The sequence below is a fragment of the Amaranthus tricolor genome, chromosome 1 (genome assembly GCF_026212465.1).
Source record: "Amaranthus tricolor cultivar Red isolate AtriRed21 chromosome 1, ASM2621246v1, whole genome shotgun sequence".
In the NCBI taxonomy this organism is placed as follows: Eukaryota; Viridiplantae; Streptophyta; class Magnoliopsida; order Caryophyllales; family Amaranthaceae; genus Amaranthus; species Amaranthus tricolor.
The window spans coordinates 23,288,201-23,310,245 of record NC_080047.1 but is presented as its reverse complement, the minus strand read 5'-3'; the positions used below and the strand labels follow the sequence as shown (position 1 = coordinate 23,310,245).

Sequence of the window (22,045 nt, the reverse complement as noted above, 5' to 3'; positions counted from 1 at the left end):
TATGAAAAATAAATACTTTTTCAAATTAAGTTGATAAATTAAATTAAATTACTCATTATTTTAACTTAATTAATTAAGAATTAGAATAAATTAACTTTATTTAGTTAAATCAGTGAATGGTGTTTTTCCATATCTATAGGCCTTTAAGTTATATATCACGTGTAATCATGTCTCTTTATCATTCTCGAGTTGGAGGACTCCTTTGGCCGCGCTCTCTTTATGAGTATGAGTTGCCGCCGTCTTTCCCTCCCCAGACCCTGGCTTTAATTTTCTATGAGCGGGATATACTGGATAGGATAATGATGATAATGATTTTAACCTGTTATTAATGAGTAATACGATAAAAAAAAAAAACAAAATATGCGATTTACGATCTAAGTATCGCCCTTTAATCTTGTAATTGATTACGGTATGTGTATCATTATTTTAGAAATTCATTTTACTTTGCAAAATTGATAAATTTAATATGTATATTATTTAGTTTTTCAATTATCATAAATATTCTTTATAATGGTGCTACCCTTGACTTTCAATCCTAAATTCGTCACTGATTACGCATCCCAAAACAGATTTTAAATTAATTTTGAACATCATAAATGTGATTGTGTGATGTTTAAAAAGATTTTTATTACATTAATTATGATTTTAAAATATTAATGTTAAGTTTTCAAAAATATTTTTATAAGATCAAACATGTAAAACTTACTAAAATCATTCTGAAAATTTTACATAGCATCGCATGATTTTATGACAAGTATTTTACAAGTAATATTTTGGTGACAACTACTAACTATTTTATATAACAATGCATATCTTTTGTAATATATAAATTAATTTATCCAAATTAAAAATTTCAACATTATACAAATTATTAATTTTGTTGGAAAATGACAAATGACATGTTCTAAGAACTTTTTCATTTGGTTTAATTTAATAAGAATGATTGGATTATTATATTATGTAGACAATAATTTTGCAAGCATGTAATTTCCGCAAAATATTTTTACAAAATCGTCAACTTCACAAAAATAGTATTTATGACATAATATATAATCAATAATTTTATATTTAACAAACATCATGTATTGCGTTTATATACTATTAATCTATATTTAGCCTAAAATATCACAGTTAAAATCAAAATCCAAAATTCATTCACAGAATTGAAAAATTATTGCTGAATATATGGGGAAGAATAAGGTCATAATTTTATAATACCTATAACTTATATACACCAAATTAAAATAAATGAGATAATTATATCTTAATTGGTGCTTTTATAATTCTTTACGGTCCATATTATGATAGTTTGCCGAATTCATCATCATCAATTAAAGTGTAACTTTTAGCTATGATCAATTGTATGTTGTTGTTTCACGGGTTACTAGCAAACGCGGTCTTAAGATTTTGATATGCAACAAAGACAAAACACCGCAGTCTTTCACTGATAAACTGATAATGTTGTGTACGAGGAGGTTTTCTCTAATATTTGAGGCAGTTAAAGTTAATTACAATTACATTTTATTGTAAAAGTTTATGCAATAATATCATGATTTTTTACTATTTAGATTAATTTTTTGTTTGTTTGTTTTGCAGAAAAAAAAAATATATGTTGTCATCATTTGCCTAATATAAATCAAAACTTCTTATAAAATGTAATGTCTTTAAATATGTTAAAGTATTTTTGCTATTATTGCATTAAGATGTAATATGTGAATAGCTTACACTATAAATTTAATATTTACTTTGATAGAGTATGTAAATTTTTTTATATTATTATTAAATATCTTTTTATCTGAATAATTAATAATTATGTTAAGAAAAAATTATTAAAATAGTTAAATTACTATATATATAAAAGTTTAAAAAATCTCGTGCATTGCACGTAGATTACACTAGTATTCTATATTTACTTAGACTTAACTTAGGCTTATATACAACCTATAAACGTATTCAGTATTAATGAAACCTTTTAAATGTAAATAAGTGTAAATGATTAGATTAAAATACATTTTTACGGCTCTAGATCGATATCATATCTTGCTCCGGATCCAAAATTTTCATACTCTAAAAATTCGGATTTAAGACTTAGGGCTGTAAAAACGGGTTAAAAGGTCGGAAACAGGTCGGTCAAAAACAGGTTCGGTAAAAAACGGTCGGTCAAAAGCAGGTCGTATAAGTCTTTCGGTACCGGTCGGTATCGGTCGGTTTATTCGGTATCCGGTCGAATCCGGTTTTTTTCCTTGGCGGGTGTCGGTCGGTATGGGTCCGGTATTTATCGGTCCGGTCATTACCGGAAACAGGTCACATTCGGTCGGTCAAAAACGGTTTTTTGCAGGTCGTAATCGGTATACAGATCATAACCGGGCGGTCAAAATCGGTAATCGGTCGGTCACAATCGGTATGCGGGTCAGAATCGGTCGGTCACAATCGGTCGGTTTTGGTCGGTATCGGTTCAGTTCAATTTAGTTGAACCGGGATTCAGTTCTGTTCAGTTCAGTTTTGGTTGGTATCGGTTCGGTTCAATTCAGTTAAACCGATATTCCGGTTAATTTGGTTGATATCGGTTCAGTTCAATTCATTTAAACCATGATTTAATTCAGTTCAATTATGTTCCAATTATTCTGTTCCAATTTGGTAAAAAATCGCATCGTGTTGCCTCATAATGTCATTGATCATGCGTTTATCCATGATGGGAATGATATATAGAAGGTGGAACCTCACATCAAGTTTTATAGATGTCGTTAGGTTATGAGTTTTATGACATCAAATTCAACTAATCAACTCCGTCTAAGTTAATTAATAGATCATAACATGTTAATTGATCGACTTCATCTAATATCAATTAGACAATTACAATTTACAACAATAATATGTTATTAATGTCACAATGTAAGTTTGTTAGATTGTCTTAATAATATATCTTCATCACTGATTGAATTGACCTTCGTTTGTCCATGGGGTGTGTTATTTTCAACTAATGTGATCGGTCATAATGATAAGTTTGATTTTAAACGAACTCTATTTAAGTTAATTAATATATTTGATCATAGGTCTGGTTATTTCAACTTGATAAATTGATTATAATTAATTAATATATTTGATCATATCATGTTAATTATTTCTATTTGATAAATCAACTCGTGAATTATTCTAACGATTATCTTTTTGGGTGTAATTTATAGACTTTTCAATTTCAATATAGAATTATATAAATACCAATAACATTATAACATTGTTTTTTTTTGGCAAATAAAATAATAGTTGCATAATTAGAAGTATATATATATATATATTTTAGAAATAAGAAAGAAAGAGGTTTATTTATTAAAATTAAGAAGTTTATTTAGAAACCATTAAATCAATGAATTACTCATATTTTAAAAAAAAAATTTAGTTGTAAAAAAAAAAAAAAACACATAAGATTATCCCATTGGTGCACAACCTCAATACATGGATTGTCAACTTGGCAAAAGGCATGATAAATCATAACCCTTCATTTTGAAATCAATTAATCTAAACCATTGATTAAACATACTCTAATATATTAAAAAAAAAAAAAAAAAAACTAATATGAACCGTTAGATCAAGGGATCTAATCTAAACCGTTGATAAGCCCAAACCCTAACTTTTTCAAAACCCTAATGCTAATTGCTAGCCGTCATTCATTTCTCATTTGCTTCCTTCACTCATTCACTGCTGCACTCTCTCCCATCTTCTTCTTCTTCTTCTTGAAACACTCCCATTCCCATTCCCATCTTCAATCTTGCTACATATCGTCATCTTCTTCAATCTTGAAACCATCAATAGGTAAGTTTCTGATTTTCTCCAATCTGTATTTCTTTACCATGCCAGATTAATTGAATCTGAATATGTGATAGAGTATGAAACGAATGACCCTAACCTTGATTATTGCTGTTATTGCTGTGTCGGTGTCGGTGTCGTTGTTATTGCTGTTATTGATGATAACATCATTGATTATTTTGCTTTGTAATGCCACTCTTTCTTCCACTCCCAACACCTTTCCATCTGAACTAACCAAGGAAATCATCTTCGGCTAGATCGCAACAAAACAGCTCCGAAGCCTAAGCGTACGACACTAAAGGCGGTACCAAAGCGGCGTACTGCAGTGAAGTCTGATGTTGTTGAGTTTCCGAAGACATTGAATTCAGTGATTGAAACAAAAGTAGAAAGACCGAAAAAGAATAGAAGTGCGATTGAGAAAGAGAAAGAAGAGGAGGTTTTGGTGATTTCGTTTGAGAGTGGAATGTGGATGGGGTTCTGTAAGTTTGATGTGTATGTGAATGATGATGGTAAGTATGATCTAAAAGGGAAGACTCAGATTAAGGATGAGTATGCAGGGAGTTTTACTAGTTTGGGTCATAAAGATGGCGAAAAAGGGATGATGAGAAACGGAATGGGGAAGAACATAGAGCTGAAATTGGCACTTACTAATTTGTTGGATGATATTGGTGCGGCGGAAGATGAAGCCATACAGGTGGCCATTGTACCCAGAATTGGGACTGAATCTATTGTTATTACTGGTGTTGAATAGGAGAACTTCATAATAAATTGACAAGAGTAGTAAGTTTAGTGACCCATTTTAACTTGGTCCATGAAAATTATTGTACTGGAAATGGATATTTCAAGATAAAATGCAGTATTAAAAGTTTTAATATTGGGTGTTTTAATATCAGTTCTGATTCTGATGGCTATTGGTGTGGAAGGAAATGATGATCTCTTTTTATTTTTCTTAAAAGTTTTTAAATTCAAGAGAAAGAGAGTTGGTGGTTCTGAAATTTTGTTCGTATTGACTGATTTTGATTAAAGTATCTTCTTGATGTTTATAGGAAATTTTGGTCTGACTAATATAAATTCAAATGTACTGTTTATCTTCTTGATGTTTTTAAAGTCGTTTTTTGCGCTCTAATTTTTTTTTTTTAAGGTATGGCTGACCCTGCTGTGGCTGTCCCCGAACAAAGAAGAGTTGTTAAACATAAAAAAATTACGTCACCGGTTTGGGATCAGTACCATGTATCGTACCCCAATGACGTACTTCTGTTGCATCTGAATCTGCTTTTAGTGTTGGTGGTCGGATCCTTAACAAATTGAGATCTTCTTTGTTACCAAAAAATGTTGAAATTTTGGTGACAACGCGAAATTGGCTATTTGGGTTTGAACCCGAGGAAAATGCGAAGGAGATATTAAGTGTTATTGAGGAAAATAACACTGATCATGATGATAATGCTTCAGGTAAGTGTAGTGCTCTATGAAGATTTTTTTCTTGTAATTGGGTTTTTTACCAAATTATCATATCTGAGCGCCCAATTTATATTTTATAATTTATATTTTTTTTATTTTATTTATTATAACTTTCTGTCGTTTTTCCATCTCATGCTCTTAATCATAATACTCAGTATCTGAAAGTTGTTACTTTTATATGATCTTAAGGTACACTAAGTTTGGTGGAGCAGTTCCTTACAGATTATTGAAAGGCGGTGTCGCATTGAGGACTAGGAGCAGGAGATCTAAGGTGGTGATGGAAGAGGAGGAAGAAGATGAAAGTGATGAAATGAGTTATACTTTTGCAATTTCTTATGCATAACTAAAATTTGGAAAAGACTTTTTGTGTAGTTAGGATTATTGATGTTTATATTATTGGTAGGGAAAAAAATGTAATGGATCTATTTTAAATTTCGTCTAAACTATTAAATGAAATGAAAGTGGTTTATCAATTTCATAGGTTAATATTTTGTATTGGTTTATATTGTTATATGTTGATTTTAATACAGTATTAATTAGTCAGCAAATTAACCTGAACTTGGTAATTATATTGGTTGCAAAGTATGAACTATGTTTATGCAATTTTGCAATTTCTGAGTTTTGTAAAATTTATACTTAATTTTTTAGAAAAGAAAAAGGCTTTACTAAATTACTGAGTTAATATATATTAACTTATAATTTATATATTTATTTTATAAAAATTTATATTTAATTTAATTTTTATCATATAGAAATAATATAATTAAGTTTAATTTAATTATTTTATATAAAATTTTATTATATTTTGACAACTTAGAAGAATTATGTAGATAAGTTCGGTCCAAAACAGGTTCGGTACAAAACAGGTTCCAGGTTCGGTATAATACAGGTTCGGTACAATATAGATTCGGTCAAAAACGGTCGGTTAAAAACGGGTATTAAGCGGGTCGAAAATAGGTTTCGGTCTGAAAACAGGTTCGGTATCGGTCGGTCACGGTATGATAAAAACAGGTCGAAAACGGTTTTCGGTTTAAAACAGGTTCGGTACCGGTCGGTTTCGGTATGTGTAAAACAGGTCGGAAACGGTTTCGGTCACCATTCGGGTTCGGTAGCGGTCGGTATCTGGTCACTTGTATTCGGTCAAAAACGGGTTCGGTATCGGTCGGTAACAAGTCGGTAAAACAGGTTTCTGACCACATTTACAGCCCTAATTTGGACCCAAACAAATCCGAGCCTATGACCATTTCTGCTTCCAAAGTTCCAAATTTCATTATACCTTATTAAATCTCTACATCACTAATATGAGAATCAATTTATATTTGGTTAAGACATGGTAAATAGATGACAACGTTAGCTATTTTTTTAGGAGTTGATTTTTCCAAGGTAAAATGCACCATTTTCAAGGTAATTTAATCATGCACACTAATATTATCGTAGTATATATTCTATCAAATTGAAATCACTTAAAGATTTTCATATTTCTTTCCTAACAAAATATATTCAAACCACAATAACAACATTAGAATCTTAATCTCAAAAGATTGAAATTAACTATATAAATCAATATATTAGTTTAATAATCGTCCAAATTAATGGATTCTTCTCCATTCATTTCAATTTTCTACCATCTCAATTTGTAAATCTACTTCATCCATATCCTTTTCCTCTTCAATCCTCCAAGTTATCTTCGGTCTTTCTCGCCTTCTTTTTAAGTCTCTTAAGTTTCAACTTTCTATTTTTCTTAACTCTGTTTTTGCATATGCCCAAATAATTTTAAACGATTCTCTTTTACTTTTTCCTCATATTTACAAGTCCTAAACCCTTTCTTATATCTTCGTATTGAACTTTATTCCTCAAAGTATGCGTAACATTTGAGAATTAATATTTTAAAATTTGAAATTAAAAATAAATATTAAGAATAAAAAGTTATTTTGGGTCAATTTAGAAGGAGTTAGAAGATAGGTACGTGGCCCTTAACAACTTTCCTCTCCTTAATTTTAACTTAGCATTTATCTCCTCATTAATCTCATCTATCAAAATAATGTCATTAGCAAATAACATACACCAAGACACGTTTTCATGTATCGATCGAGCTATCTCATTTGGAACATTAGGCAAAGCCTCGATGAAGGTCAATTCTCAATTGTAACACCCCAACCTCTTGAGAATTAAGTTTGTTACAATAATCAAATGAATACAAAAAGCTTAATTACTTTTTTATTTGAATAATTGAAAGATTTTTTCAAATTTTTTTTTAAAAAGTCATGACTAAATGAAAAGGGAAAGATCTTGAAAAAAAAAGAATGTTTGTATAATTTTTATTGAATATAAATATTTTTAGGTGAATTATCTATTTAATAGATAAAACTATTTTTTTTAAGCAAATAAAGTAGGCAAGTAGTTTGCAATTACATGTCAGTAAAAATATGAAGTAGTTTGCAAATAAATTTATGTCAGTAAAATTACATGTCAAAGGGTTAATAAAACTAAATGAGAATAATTTTGTAATTTTAAAAGCAAAATGGTATAAAATCATGACTAAAAAAAAAGACATCTTAAATGAACTTTCCCCATAAAAAAATGAAATAATAATTGTAAATTGGAGGGAGGATTTTTATTTCTCGTAAATATCTCTGATAGGAATGGAGGATGGAGCTATTACTACTAATTACCGTAACCCAAAGGATATGACGCTGAACCAACTCTTTCTGGCCTAAAACTAAAGCCACTATCATTTCTCTCATTCCCAATCTCAGTTTCATTTCTCTCCTTCTTCTTCTTCTTCCTCGAGACGCCTCAGACTGTGCTGCTGCTGCACTGTTCTTCATTCCCAGTCCCGCTGCCCCTGTTCTTCTTCTTCCTCACTAGACGCCTCACACAGTCACACGATTCGTTCTCTTTCATTTCTATACTTAAGGTACTATTATAGTTGAAAGACATTTTAAAAGGTTTTTTATTTGACAATGTCAATTTTGAAAGAAACACAATTTTCTTTGTACAGGTAGAGAACAACGAATTTAGGTGATGTAATTGTTCATAGAAACGAAAAATCCCAAAACATTTACGTGTTAAAAATGGGTTTTCCTAAACTACAATTATATAGTGGACCTTAGTAATTTACTTTTCTCTCAAAGAATAGTTATTAATACCTTTAAATTAAAGAAATCACAGAAGTAGAATTATGGTAAATGTAGTATCACAAATGAACGAGTTAAGCAGCATAGGAAGCTCATTTAATACCTTTAAATTAAAGAAATCATAGAAGTAGGCATCAAAACATGCGAAAGGACCAATTAAATTAAAGAAATCACAAAAGTAGACTTCCGGAGTTTCTTACATATATATAAATACTACAAAAAAAGTGAAATTTGGGTTTTCTTTAGGGTTTGAATGAGTTAATGGTTTAAATTTGACAAATCAAATAGACGTTTTAGACCCATTAAAAAATCTAGATATCTAACGAAAAGCTTTGACAACTAAAACAATGGCGTCTACTCGCTAACAACTGCATGCAAATTTTGTTAAAGCTAGCATTTCTAATTTTCAGGGTGTAGACTCCCAATCTCACTTTCATTAAATCTCTTCAGGAAGCTCAAAAATGTCTTTTTCGGCAACGCACTGCTTGAGTGGCATGAATCAACTTCAGCAAATTTGTTCTTGTTGGGCTGGTACTAATCAGCCTATTAAGTATGCCCCTTTCTCCATATTCTGTATATTTAATTTAGGTGCTGGTCAGTTTATGTTATATGTGGGTTCAAGTATTTGATTAAATTTGTTCTTGCTAGGTTCTGGTTTAATTCTTAATTTTTAAATTTTTGCTTCAAAATTATCTTGTTTGCGGGTGTTTTAGAAGTATTGTATAATGGCATTCAAAAATGTCTTATCTATTCCATTTCATTGTATTTTATGGAGAATGCTCTACTTATTTGCTGGTGCTTCTTGTTGAAATGCTTGTTTCTGGCTAACCCTTTGTTTTTATGCTTTAATTTAGAGTTGGGGTGGTGGGTGTAAGGGCGAGGAGGTTGTCAAGGGGAGAAGGAGCTCCTTTTTTCTTTGATGCTTTTCGAACTTTGTTCATTGGATTTCAAATCATATCAGAACTTGGTCTTTATCTCCTTAATACAAGATTAGAATACGGAAGGACAATGTAAGAGAAGGAAAAATGAATTGCCTTGGCCAGTAGCTGTAACTTTTTCTCTTTGGGTTAGATATTTTTATGATTCATGTTTGGGTGTTTGCGTTTTCGGGCTTTGCTATCTTTTACATCTTCACGTATTTGGTTTTTCTGCTTCAGAAAACAGATGGCATTCGGAAACTTATGTTATATTAACTTTAAGAACCATAGAAGACTAGAAGTTGTGTGTCTTGGTATGTTGGCACCAAGAAAGTTGATGCAAAAGAGGAAGAAATTAGAAAATTTTAAAGATGCAGCTGATGAAGCAGATCAAAAAAGCTGGAGGAATATGATGCAGGAAATAGATGAGACTGGTTCTGCAGTGGGGGTGCTGAGAAATCGAAGAGCCTCCAGTGAATCTCTTTCGAAAGACCATGTGCTTGGGACTTTGGTTAGATTGAAGCAGTTAAAGAAATGGAATCTTGTTAGCGAGGTGATTTATCCTCTTGCTTCCACCTTGTTTACATCATCATTCGATTGACCAATTGCTTGAAATTCAGTTGGAGATAACACACTCTAATGTATCCACTGCTATGACCTGAACTTCTATAGCTTTTTCTTTTCGCATTGTTGTAGATTTGTAATCTGTTTCATTAGTAGAATCATGATCCAAGATATAAGAAACTAAAAATTGTTGCCTAATTCAAAACTCTTTGAGGACTTCTCGGGTGCAAAACAAAATTACAAATGTGTGATTTGCCTCAACATTTGTTGGTCCTAACATAGCTTACTAGCTAGAGATATTTGTGAACCTTAGAGGACATTTTGAATAAATAATAAATTTAATAAGGCGAACAGGCAAAAGGATTCCAACATGTCAGAAGGTATAGTGTTTGCTTTTCAGAATCTTGTCAGTTAAGGTTTTAAACATGCTAAATGTCTTGGAAATTTCTCATGTTAGAATGGATGATAACATTTAAAGTGTTTAGTCATACACAGGGAACTTAATTTATCTTGTAAAAGGACTATGATTATTTATTTCGAACTTATCATAATGGCATTGGTCTTGCTAAAGTTACTAGTGATAAAATTGTTGTTTTACTCATAAATCATACATGTGCTTTTTTTCATTTGCATTGCTTAAGGTGTTTGTTCTCTCTGTTTCCCTCCTTAGACATGTTAAGAACGTAAATCATCATAACTATTGGGGCTTGGCTCCGGAGGGAGCTTTGACCTTATGGCTGTCAGCTAGTTGGTAACTGAAATACAGGGATGTTTTAGCCGTGCCTTAAAGTAGAAAATTTCTCGCTCTACCTAAATTGCTTGCTTGTAAATCTTAGATTTCCTTTGCTATGCGTTAGAATTGACTTTTCAAGTTTTTCTATTCACAAGTAGCATCCGTTTTGTCTTTGAAGATTATTGAATGGCTTAGGACTCAACAATGGTGGGACTTCAATGAGAGGGACTTTGTGATGCTTATCACAGCTTATGGGAAGCAAGGAGACTTTGTGAAAGCTGAGCAAGTGTTTAGCGACATAAACAAAAAGGGCTATGCTCCAAATGTGGTAACTTACACTGCTCTTATGGAGGCATATGGAAGAGGAGGCGAATACAGTAAAGCTGAGTCTGTATTTCGTAGAATGCAGACTTCAGGTCCTGAACCCTCTGCTTTGACTTATCAAATAATTCTTAAAATATTTGTTGAGGTATTTTATATTCCTATCTTCTAGCATTTGTCTTTTTGTAAGGATCTGTGTGTCTGTAATTATCTTTGCATATTGGCTGTATGAGAGCTTAGTTTTACAAAGCATAACTTGGGTGCGCCTAGTTTTACAAAGCATGCCTTGGGTGCACATATTGGCTGTCTTTGCATTTTATGCGCTCTTTGTTCTTTATTGGGAGAAAATCTTTTTTTGGGAAATTCTTTATCGTTCCCTCTAGTTTCAAAATTTCCGCATGCTCGACAAAGTTTCTATTATTATTCTTATGGTAGCCCTGTAATTTCATATTGGTTTGCTCTTTGCTCTTATTCGCAAATGACATTGATTTTTCTCATTTAACGAGTTGTTAACCATTAAAACATCAAAATCTCCAACATTTATGCATGTAAACTCAAATCGGTGAGATTTTTTGATCTCTTAATCTACAACATGTATCAATGAATACAATAATGTTGAAGATGGTGGAGGGGAGACCAAAGAATCACATTAGTTTGGGTCTTCTTGCAAAAAAATTGGAGATTTTTATATTTTAATGGTTGACGATTCATTAAACGAGAAAAACACAAGTCATTTGTGAAAAAGGTCAATGTGCAAAACAGTTTGAAACTAGAGTTATTATAAGGATTAAAAAAAAAAAACTTTGTCTATCATACGAAAATTTCAAAATTAGAGGGGTATCATAAGGAATTTTCCTTTTTTTTAATTTATCATATAACAATTAGACAAAAACTTGTATTCTTTGACGGGAGATAAGGAAAAGGGAGAAGGATTTGCTGTTGTTTACGAGGAGAGAATAAGAGAAAAGGGACAATATAAGGATTTGCTTTTCAGTTTTACAACTTTGTGGACTTCTCTTCCAATGCTTCCATTTGGCTGTCCTTCATCTTTTTTCGTTTTTTTAATATTCTTCATCTTTTTTCTTTTCTTTGTATGATTTTTTCTGTTTTCTTTCTTCCTTTGTCTCCTAGATTTTTCTTCTTTCACTTTTCTTTTTCTTTGATAATTCGACCGCTTTTCATTGGTTTTCTCTTGCAATTTTCTTTGGTTCTTTATCTTTCTATTTTCATGTTCTTCATTTTATGCTCTTCTTTCTTATAGATTTTTCTTTTTTGTTCTCTTATGGTTTTTTTTCCATTTTTATCTGTTTTCCTTTTTGTAACAATTAGAGACGTTACTTCAAATTGTATATTTATATACCCTCTTTTTCTGTTTTGCACTATAGCTTAGCATAATGACAGTGAATGCTCAGATATTTTGTTTTATGTATCTAATTAATATACTCTGGAATAATATCTTTATAAGCTTTTCAACCAAAAGGTGTGTCTCGCCTACATATCTCACGCTTTCGCATTTCGTCTTATGCCTAGGTTCCAGGTTCCTTTTTCGCCTTGCTGCGCCTTTGTCATTTGGAAACTTAGTATGAGTTGTTTTATCACGAGTAAATTGATAAAGATATCATATTGAAGATTCAATGTCTAAATAGTTGCTTTTGTTCCAAACAAGATGCAATTGGAACATTAGTTTTTTTTTTTGGTTTTGGAAAAATTGAATTTGCTATCACACATGATATTTGTTGTGCAGTGGCATGACAGGGTTGAGACCCTTTTCCTGTCATATCTGATCTAATTCTGAATGTAAAAGCTAGTCCATTAACTTTAAAAATGTAAACTGTGAAAGTAGTACATACTTTTATCTAAGCATTAGTTTCTGTCCAAATAGTTTTGGAAGTTACATAACAGTTTTAGTAAGATCTTCTTTTGTAAAACTTGAGCATGATTGAAGTATCTAAATCTTAGAGTCAGAGCCTAAAATTGTGGAATGTGAGGAGGTTTTTGCATTCTGCTTGATTTTAACTCTAATTCTTGCTATGGACCTGGCGTTTGATGGAGGTAATTCACTTTCCTTATATCTTAGTGTGGATCTTTTGTTCAGTGTTCTTACATGCTAGATGATTGATTCTTGCAAGTCTTGTTATGCAAATGTTTGTTTTTATTTTGAAATCATATTATATGGGTTCTGCAGGGAAACAAGTTCAAGGAAGCTGAACAAATTTTTGAGGATTTGACCAATAATGAGAAGTCACCTTTGCGGCCAGATCAAAAGATGTTCCACATGATGATTTACATGCATAGGAAGGCCGGCAGCTACGAGAAGGCTTATAGACTCTTCTGTTTGATGGGTGAACGGGGGATACAAAGATCAACGGTTACTTTCAACAGTCTAATGTCATTTGAAACGAACTATAAGGAAGTTTCACGTATTTATGACCAGGTAAGATTGAGAATTCATCATGCTATTCATTAGAAGTTTTGGATTTCAAATTGCATGCTTCTTCAGCATATAGGAGTGGGAATTATCATGCTCCTTGTTACCCAACTTTGATTTTGTAATATATTTTACCCCTTCTATTTTGAACGATGTTTACTCTTTAGTATTGGTGTTTTGTACATGGAATAAAAACTCCCATGTTACGTAACATAATGCTCGTTGTGTAACTTGTTTGAGAGTTTCCGTAACGTTAAATCCCGTCATATCGGTGCATGTGTTTCCACGATCAAAACGCTGCGTTGACTGTCATATAACCCGTCATTTTACCGTTACAACAATATTTCACTATTACATTGTTATTTGTCTCTTGTTAAAATTTCATTAATACCATTATCACAGATCACTTATAGTTACTCATAATTTTAGTCGTTAAACAAAATAATTAACTAATAAATTAATTAACTTCAAAGAAAAACTAGTAATTAATTAATTATACACTAAAAGTACATCATATAATGCAATTATGATAGCTATTGGCATATTATTGCATAATAATAGTAGTTCCAACTACTAAAATGCAATTATAAATTCAAAACACCCTTTATGTGGTTTTTTTCTCAAAAATTCACACTGCATCAGCTGTGATTCGTGTTATTATTCCATTATAGTTGTTTTCCGCAACATCGCAACCATTTTCACAAACATCCGCGAACACAGTTTTTTTCCATGGTTTCGTATTGATATTTTACATTTTCTTTCTTTGGTAAAATGCTCCTTCGACTATCTTTCCCTCATTCTCCCCTTGTCCTAATATCCCTCACCTAGAGTAACTGTAATTTTCAATTTGGCAAGGACGGGGCATATTATACAACATGAACTCAAAACAAAACTTGATTGAAATTATTATCAGTGGCAGGATTATGGTCACTTTCAGTTTTTATGTTGTTTGAAAACTTTTCTTCTCTGTCACTTACCCAGATATTTTATACATGAAAGAGTTTATCGGAAAAGGTTTACTCTGATTTGTTGAGGGCTTGATGCCCTTGTTTCTTGTTGTGGCAAAAAATGCAAATTGTGACATGTTTGGGTTCATATCCTGTTTAACATCAGTTCCTAATCCTATTCAGCTTTTTCTGTTGATTTTTTTGATAAAGTGCTAACTCTAAATCCAAAGCTGTTTAGTTAATTTCATTGATAAAGAGTTTTTGATCAGACAAATTTTATTTCAGAACTAATTATGGAGCTAACTCTTAATTCTAAAGCTGTTTAGTTAGCTACAAACTCAATTCGTTTTGTAGAAAATGATCATTTACTTTAAATGTCTATAATGTACTGATAGTTTTCCTTATAATATACTCTTCCGGTTGATTTTTTCTATAAAATATTTCATTGAAAGCGATATAGAATTACTTGTTATTAGCTGTTATTGAAGGTGGATAAAGCCAAAGTAATTGGGTATACAAAGGAAAGGACAAGGAAGATGGTGGATGCGAGGTGCTCGTGGGAGAGAGATGAATGGGGAAAAAAGAACAAGTCATATGAAAAACTTCATAAGTAAAATCTCTAAACTTGAAAAAAATAAAACCAAAAGTAGCTAAACCTTAGATCAAACAGACAGAAAATGCATATGGTCATTCAAGTGACATTTGCTCCTTCTAATTCTTGTTTATCAATAAATTTGGCTGTTTCTTATTTCCTTTCAAGTAATGATGTTATTTAGATTATGTTTTTGGTGATCCTCAGATGCAAAGAGCTGGACTCCGACCAGATGTTGTAAGTTATGCTTTACTCATCCATGCCTATGGGAAAGCTAGGCGTGAGGAGGAAGCTTTGGCCGTTTTTGAGGAAATGCTTGATGCTGGGGTCAGGTATTGTTACATTTATATCATCATTTGGCTGTCCTATCCGAATTTAGTCTCCTAATGGGAATTTTAAATCTGACATGTTCAAGTTTAAATTTATTGCCTCACTGAAGACGAAAAATATCAATAAACCAAATTTTTCTTTTGCATCAAAAGAAAAAATATTTTTTCATATGATATCTAAATTGCTAATGACTTGAATGCCAACCAAATCAAACTACAACAAATTGTATGGTTCTTCATAACTCCCATATTTTATGATTGGATCTGAATCTACTGTTTTTGACTTGACAATAATCACATTTCAATCTGTGTCTGGTCCTTTTTCTTTGTGTTTGTTTCATGTGAGAAAGTGACTGAATTTCCTATGATTCATTCTTGCATTCACTAATCTTCATTGAGAAGATTACTGTTTTTTCAATCTACTGTTATCACTGTGGACAGTTTATGGTAACTTCAAAGCTGTCTTTATAAACGAATGTAGGACTGGTATTGGGATGACCCCCTACTCTATGCTAGATTCTTTTTGAAATCAACTTACGATGAATGCTTTATAAAAACATTCGTCATGTATTGCACACTGTATATCTGGAGCTGTAATTACCATGGACTCATTCTTAGTTTGTTACTCAGACTCAACAAGGTGTAGGTTGAACAGGCATACTCTGTCCCTAAATTTTGTTATAATTTCTCTACATCTACTTTACTAAGAGGTGAGAGGTGAGAGGTGTATAAGTTTGCCTTTATACGTTTTTGTTTGTACCTCCAAACATTAAATATTGATCAACAAGAAAAATGCAAAGGAAAGACTATAAGCTAGACAATAAAGTAAAATCTATCCTAAACTCTTAAAGCATTCATTTTCATTGTCGATATTGTTTATGGTGAAAGTTGGTCACTGTCAACATTGGAATGGTACGAACTATGATTGATTGATGACAGATTTGAGTCTTGAATGATTTGCAAAAAAATAAATAAAGCTGTTAAAGTATAAAAGAAACAACACAAGAAAATTTGGTGATACGGGAAACCCAAAGAAAGAGGTAAAAACAGCAGGGACTTGTTTAGGCCGCTGTTCCACTAGCATATTGTTGAGTACAATGATACACTAGTCACAACGGAATGTAAAGTAGAGTTGAGTAATTAGAAGTAAAGTAATGGAGTTCTTGCATAGAGAATAAATCTTGTGTGAGAGAGAGTACTCGGCCACTCTTAAATATTGCAACAAACTTGGACTCTGATAAAACATGTAATATTTTGATAATATGTTCTTCCTAAACCATATAATCCCACATTCATGTGAGAATCATAACCTCTCTCAATAACAAATTGCACTTAATATTAAGCATTTCGTGACCACTGTAACTTAATTCGCCCGTTAATTCACTTTTTGAATTCGTGATTCGCTAAAATTGACCCTAAAATAACCCAAAAATCGACCATAATTCACTTTTTTGATTCGCGATTCGCAGGAGATTAGTGAATCATGTGAAAGTGGTCGTGACTAATAAACTTCTAATCTAATAACAAGCGTAAATATTTTGGCCCAAACAAATTGCCTCAGTGATCAAGAGCGAAGGGTAGAGATGGCAGCGAGTTGTATCTGGATCCGTTTCTTGGGCATGGATCTAGATTCGACCGGATTTCACAAGTCTAAAACACTCGGGATCCAGATTCAGATCTGTAGATCTCATGGATCCGAGTCATAATTTTCATTTTGGTATTTCACTTTTGTACACAAGTTTCACCCTCATAATTTCTCATTTATTTTCACACAGTTTTTCCACGTGATTGGCCAACAACGTATCCATTTACTTCATATCTTGTCCCAAAAGGTACAATTTACATATATTTTTCTTAAGAATCTTGGCCTCTTCACTAACCCACTTAGTCTCTTGCGTGCAAACATGTTTCTTTTTTTGGCAATTAAGCAAAATATATTAAGTCCAAGAAAACCTTTTTACAACCTAGGTTATAATAGGAAACACTTCCGCAAACATAAAAGGGAAGCTTCAACCGAACTCTACAAACAAAAAACCGCATCACAACAACAAAAAAACCAAGATCAAACAAGCCTAAACAATAAGGCTATACCTCCTATCATCCTCTAACCTAGCAGCAACACAAAAAATGATTGTATGAGCCACTTTATTAGGCGACATTTGACGGTCTTCAAGAGCAGCCAGACCTGATAAAGCATCTCAGTCCAAATCATAGCAGTGAGCACAGGCTTGGACTGCTTCCTCTTACGCAGCTTGTTCATGATCAGAACAACACTGTCAAAGGAGTGCGACCATCTAAATTGAAAAGAAAACAATGGACCTCCTGAATGTAATCACAACTATTGAAGAGATGTTCTTATCTTCAATCCCATGCTGACAAAGCACACAACTACCATCACTGATAATCTCCCACCAAAGTCTATCCTTTGTAGAGAGCCTATCCTAGAGGATATGCCATAAACATAAAACACTACGAGGGGAGGCTCTATTATACACCATAGAGCCCTCCAGACATGTTTAGGCCCAACAACAATTCGATCCAAGTAGGCTTTCCGAACATTGAACTTCCCATGCAAACTCATACTATCCAGATGAGACCAGTCTAAAACAAGTTTCTAGCCATCAATGATTTTAGCCAACATCTAAGAAACAGTACTACGGACTCTGATCTGCATAGTGTCAGCCCCCTTAATGGAATAGGCATCAACTCCCTTGATCCACAGTCTGTCTTTTTTGGAAGTCAAAGCCCACAGGCTTTTAAGAAGAGCAACATCATTCCACACAAGAAAATTATAAATATTCAAACCGCCACAGGATCGAGGCTTGCAAACATGATTCCAAGCAATTCTAGGCATAGAATCCTTCAGCTTATCAATCGCCCAATTACATTCATTCCAAATCCGGTCAATTATATGGATAATCTTCCTGGGAAGCAAGAAAACCTGAGCCCAATAACCGCAAATGGTACTGTTCACTAGTTGGACCCTTCCTGCCATAGATAGTTTCCTACTAGACCAATGTTTCACTCTAGCTGTAATCTTATCCACAATAGGTTGACAGTGATGAATGCTAATCCATTTAGAAGAAAGAGGAAAACCCAAGTATCGAAAGGGGAGCTCACCTTTAGGCACTCTAATAGCCTCTAGAATCCTAGCTTCAACATCCTCATGCACCCCAACCGCATAAACAGTACTCTTAATACTGTTGATCTTCAACTCAGAAACCCTAGCAAAATTTTCCATTAATGTGTTAAGCTTGAGCATCAGACATAGCTCAAGCTTTGTAAAGATAAGCATCAAACACATCTGTAAACAATGTTGATTTTATGTTTTTTAACATGTGCAAACAGAGTTAGATCTATTAAGTGACCAAAGGTAGCATATATAACCTTTTAAAAATGAGGAATTTTTTTAAACTTAGATTGTCAAAGTTGGTGCTTACCTGCTTGTAGAACACCGAGTTTGAAGAAGACAGCGTTATGTTAATAAATGCTAAAATTTAATTTGGGTTAAAGTTGTGTTGTTAAAGAGGGCATCTTGTTTATTGGGTTATAAAGAGTTACTTCTTTTTGTTGTTCAGATTACGAATACTAGTTGTCGTTGGTTTGTACTTGCTTTAGGTTATTTTTTATTTTGTTTTTTTTATCGTTCTTTATTTGTTTTGTTTTTGTGTAGTGCAATATGTATACTATTAGCATTTTATATACAATTACATATATTCATGTCATATGAGTATAGTTTCTTGTTATAATACTTCCTCTATAATTATACATTTTCGCTATTCTCTTTCGGCATTTTATCCAATGCATTAATGTTGCCCTAAATATCTCCAAATGTGTGTACTTAAAAATTATAAAAAGTTGATATTATTATACTTTGCATTATGAGGAATTAAATAACATCTAATATAACTGTTTTAAATTGTAGATTAAGATGAAAGTATAAATTAGGCTTGTTTGATGAACAATGCAATTCTATTAATGGAACACCCTTTTAACCGCGGAGGAAGTAGTATTAATTTACTCTTAACATATAATATGTGACATGTTCTTATAATATGATGTGGGGATGTCACGTAAAACAAATGCTGATGATCGTTCGTGGTACCGTGTCTCTCGTTCTTTTTCTTAATGTTCTAATTTTGTTTAGAATTAGGTTTTCAAGCAACTTTTTTGTGTTTATATTGGAATGATTTAAAAAAAGGGTTATAAGTTTAATAATAGTAAAATAAAAGTCCGTAAATTGGATTATGCTCCTTTAAGCTTTTGGTTAAGTAGTCTAGTTGACTAGTTTAATCTAATTCCAATTTTTGGTGATTCATGATTCAAGTATTGTCCGTTGATTTTGTAAGGGTACGGGTATCGTCAAGTAATTTATTCAACTCTTTTCTTTGGTTCTTTATCCGTAAAACCAATTAATGTTTGCTCATTTGACACCACATTTTTGAGATGTGGCGCACTACTTATGGGTACAACGTTTGCATACTTAACATTACACCCAAGTCTTGGAGCTGAAGCGTAAAGTTTGAAAATTGATGTAACAACCTGCCTGTCCTTATTGTTTTATAAACTATTTTTGTAATGTTTTTCCAGGCCAACACATAAAGCTTACAACATACTGCTTGACGCGTTTGCAATATCGGGGATGGTAGAGCAAGCTAAAACGGTTTTCAAGAGCATGAGGCGAGATAGGTTGGTTTATTTTTGATTCTTGAAGAATTCTGTTTCATATATTGTTTGACAACTGATCCTACCTTTTTTATGGCCTGTTAAATTGGATATTTTTATTTTTCTTTACATGATTTCTGAACCATACCTTTCTCATGCCCTATATTATGTTCTATAATCACCAATATAAGAGAATGAGTATGCTTTTATTGTACCTTAATGCTTATAGAGTATGATGCTCCTAATCCATAGTAACATTCATTTGGTCTCAATATCTGCTTATTGAACCTTAATGCTTAGAATGTGGTTACTACTTGTAGTAAGTTTTTGTTCGGAGTCAAGCTGCTGTTGAAGTTTGTTTACAATTTTTCTGTCATGTACAGGCTAACCCCTGATCTATGCTCCTATACAACTATGCTATCAGCATATATAAATGCCACCGACATGGATGGTGCTGAGAAATTTTTCAACAGACTCAGACAAGATGGTCTTGAGCCCAATGTCATTACTTACGGGACATTGTTGAAAGGATATGCGAAAGTAAATGATCTTGAGAAGATGATTGACAAGTACGAAGAAATGGTGACAATTGGGATCAAACCAAATCAAACAATTTTCACCACAATAATGGATGCATATGGCAAGAACAGAGATTTTGCAAGTTCTGTGTATTGGTTTAAAGAGATGGAACTTCGTAGATGCCCTCCTGATCAGAAAGCGAAAAACATCCTCCTTTCACTTGCTAAAACTGAAGAAGAAATCAAGGAAGCTAAACAACTTGTGGAAAGTAAAGCAATTGATCAACTTTCTCGATTTTCTGAGTACGTTAGTGATGGTATTGATGAAGCAAGCGATACTGACGATTCTGATGATGAATTGGATGAAAAGATTACTTCGGAGTCTTACGAAGAAATACAGGATGAGTTGATGGCTAAGAAATGTCCATGACTATGAGATATTTCTGATATCTCTGCTTTCAGTGACACAATAATGAAACCAACACAAGTATTTATGTTGTAGATTCTTTGACACAAAAAGGTCCAACCTGCCTAGGCGTGTATTCAGATGGTGAGAGATGTATAACATATAAAGCAGCAATGTAATTAAATTTATCATTAGCTTTTCAATATTTTTCTGTTCTTTTAAATTTTGCTAAGTTGTGGAGATCAAAATAAAAAACTTTTTGTGTACTTATAGAAAAATAGATTAAAGACAAGACATTTTTTAGGGTTTTGAATTTTACTTTCTTGTATTTCATAGTTAACATACATTGTTGTATTACATATTTGTATAAGAGTATTGTAACTAGTTAACAACTTGATCCTATAATTAAGGATCTTTACTTGACTTCTAACAACCTCTTAATAAGACTTTTCGAAAGTTAGTTCCTAATATCCTAAAAAATAAAAAATTTATTTTCGTACACTCCCCCTTAAATTGGGTTATAGGATTTCCAACACTCAACTTGCTTAAGACCTTTTCAAAAGTTTTAGATCCAACAACTTGAAAAATTAGATTGTATAAGATAAATTTTCAATAAAATAAACGAAATAAGATAAGTTTCAACTTATTTCCAAAAGTAAGCGTGTAATTTCCAAATCTATGGTTTGGAGCTGTTCGCAGTTAGTAACTGCGAACAACTACTTTACCTTTTTTTTTTTTTTTCCTAATTATGGAGTTGTTATTTGTTGTATTTGCATTAGACATTATGTTTCAGGCGGGATGGTTCATCGCGAAAACTCCAAACATGCGTAAGCCAAAGCTTGGAGGCTATGATAAAGTAAATAAATAAATAAATAAATATATATATTATATATATATATATATATATATATATATATATATATATATATATATATATATACAATTAAATATATACAAATGTTTGAAATATACAACTAAATAAACATATACACACACACACACACACACACACACACACATATATATATACATATATATATATATATACATATATATATATATATATATATATATATATATATATATATATATATATATATATATATATATATATATATATATATACATATATATATATATATACATATATATATATACATATATATATATATACATATATATATATATACATATATATATATATATATATATATATATACATATAT

The 22,045-nt window shown here is 32.0% G+C and overlaps 1 protein-coding gene across 2 annotated transcripts; it reads left to right on the top strand.

The window, feature by feature from the left end:
• The first annotated feature begins 8,539 nt into the window (after nucleotides 1–8,539).
• LOC130818251 (pentatricopeptide repeat-containing protein At3g59040) lies at nucleotides 8,540–21,211 on the top strand. Of its 2 annotated transcripts, none has more exons than XM_057684352.1 (7): nucleotides 8,540–8,949; nucleotides 9,557–9,869; nucleotides 10,792–11,082; nucleotides 13,120–13,368; nucleotides 15,109–15,233; nucleotides 19,821–19,919; nucleotides 20,279–21,211. In XM_057684352.1, exons 1-7 carry the CDS (start codon nucleotides 8,861–8,863, stop codon nucleotides 20,841–20,843), a joined length of 1,731 nt encoding a protein of 576 aa, XP_057540335.1. In that variant the 5' UTR covers nucleotides 8,540–8,860; the 3' UTR covers nucleotides 20,844–21,211. The 2 variants fall into 2 exon arrangements, with proteins under 2 accessions (XP_057540335.1, XP_057540343.1); XM_057684360.1 differs by lacking the exon at nucleotides 8,540–8,949 and adding an exon at nucleotides 8,992–9,465.
• The last annotated feature ends 834 nt before the right edge of the window (nucleotides 21,212–22,045 follow it).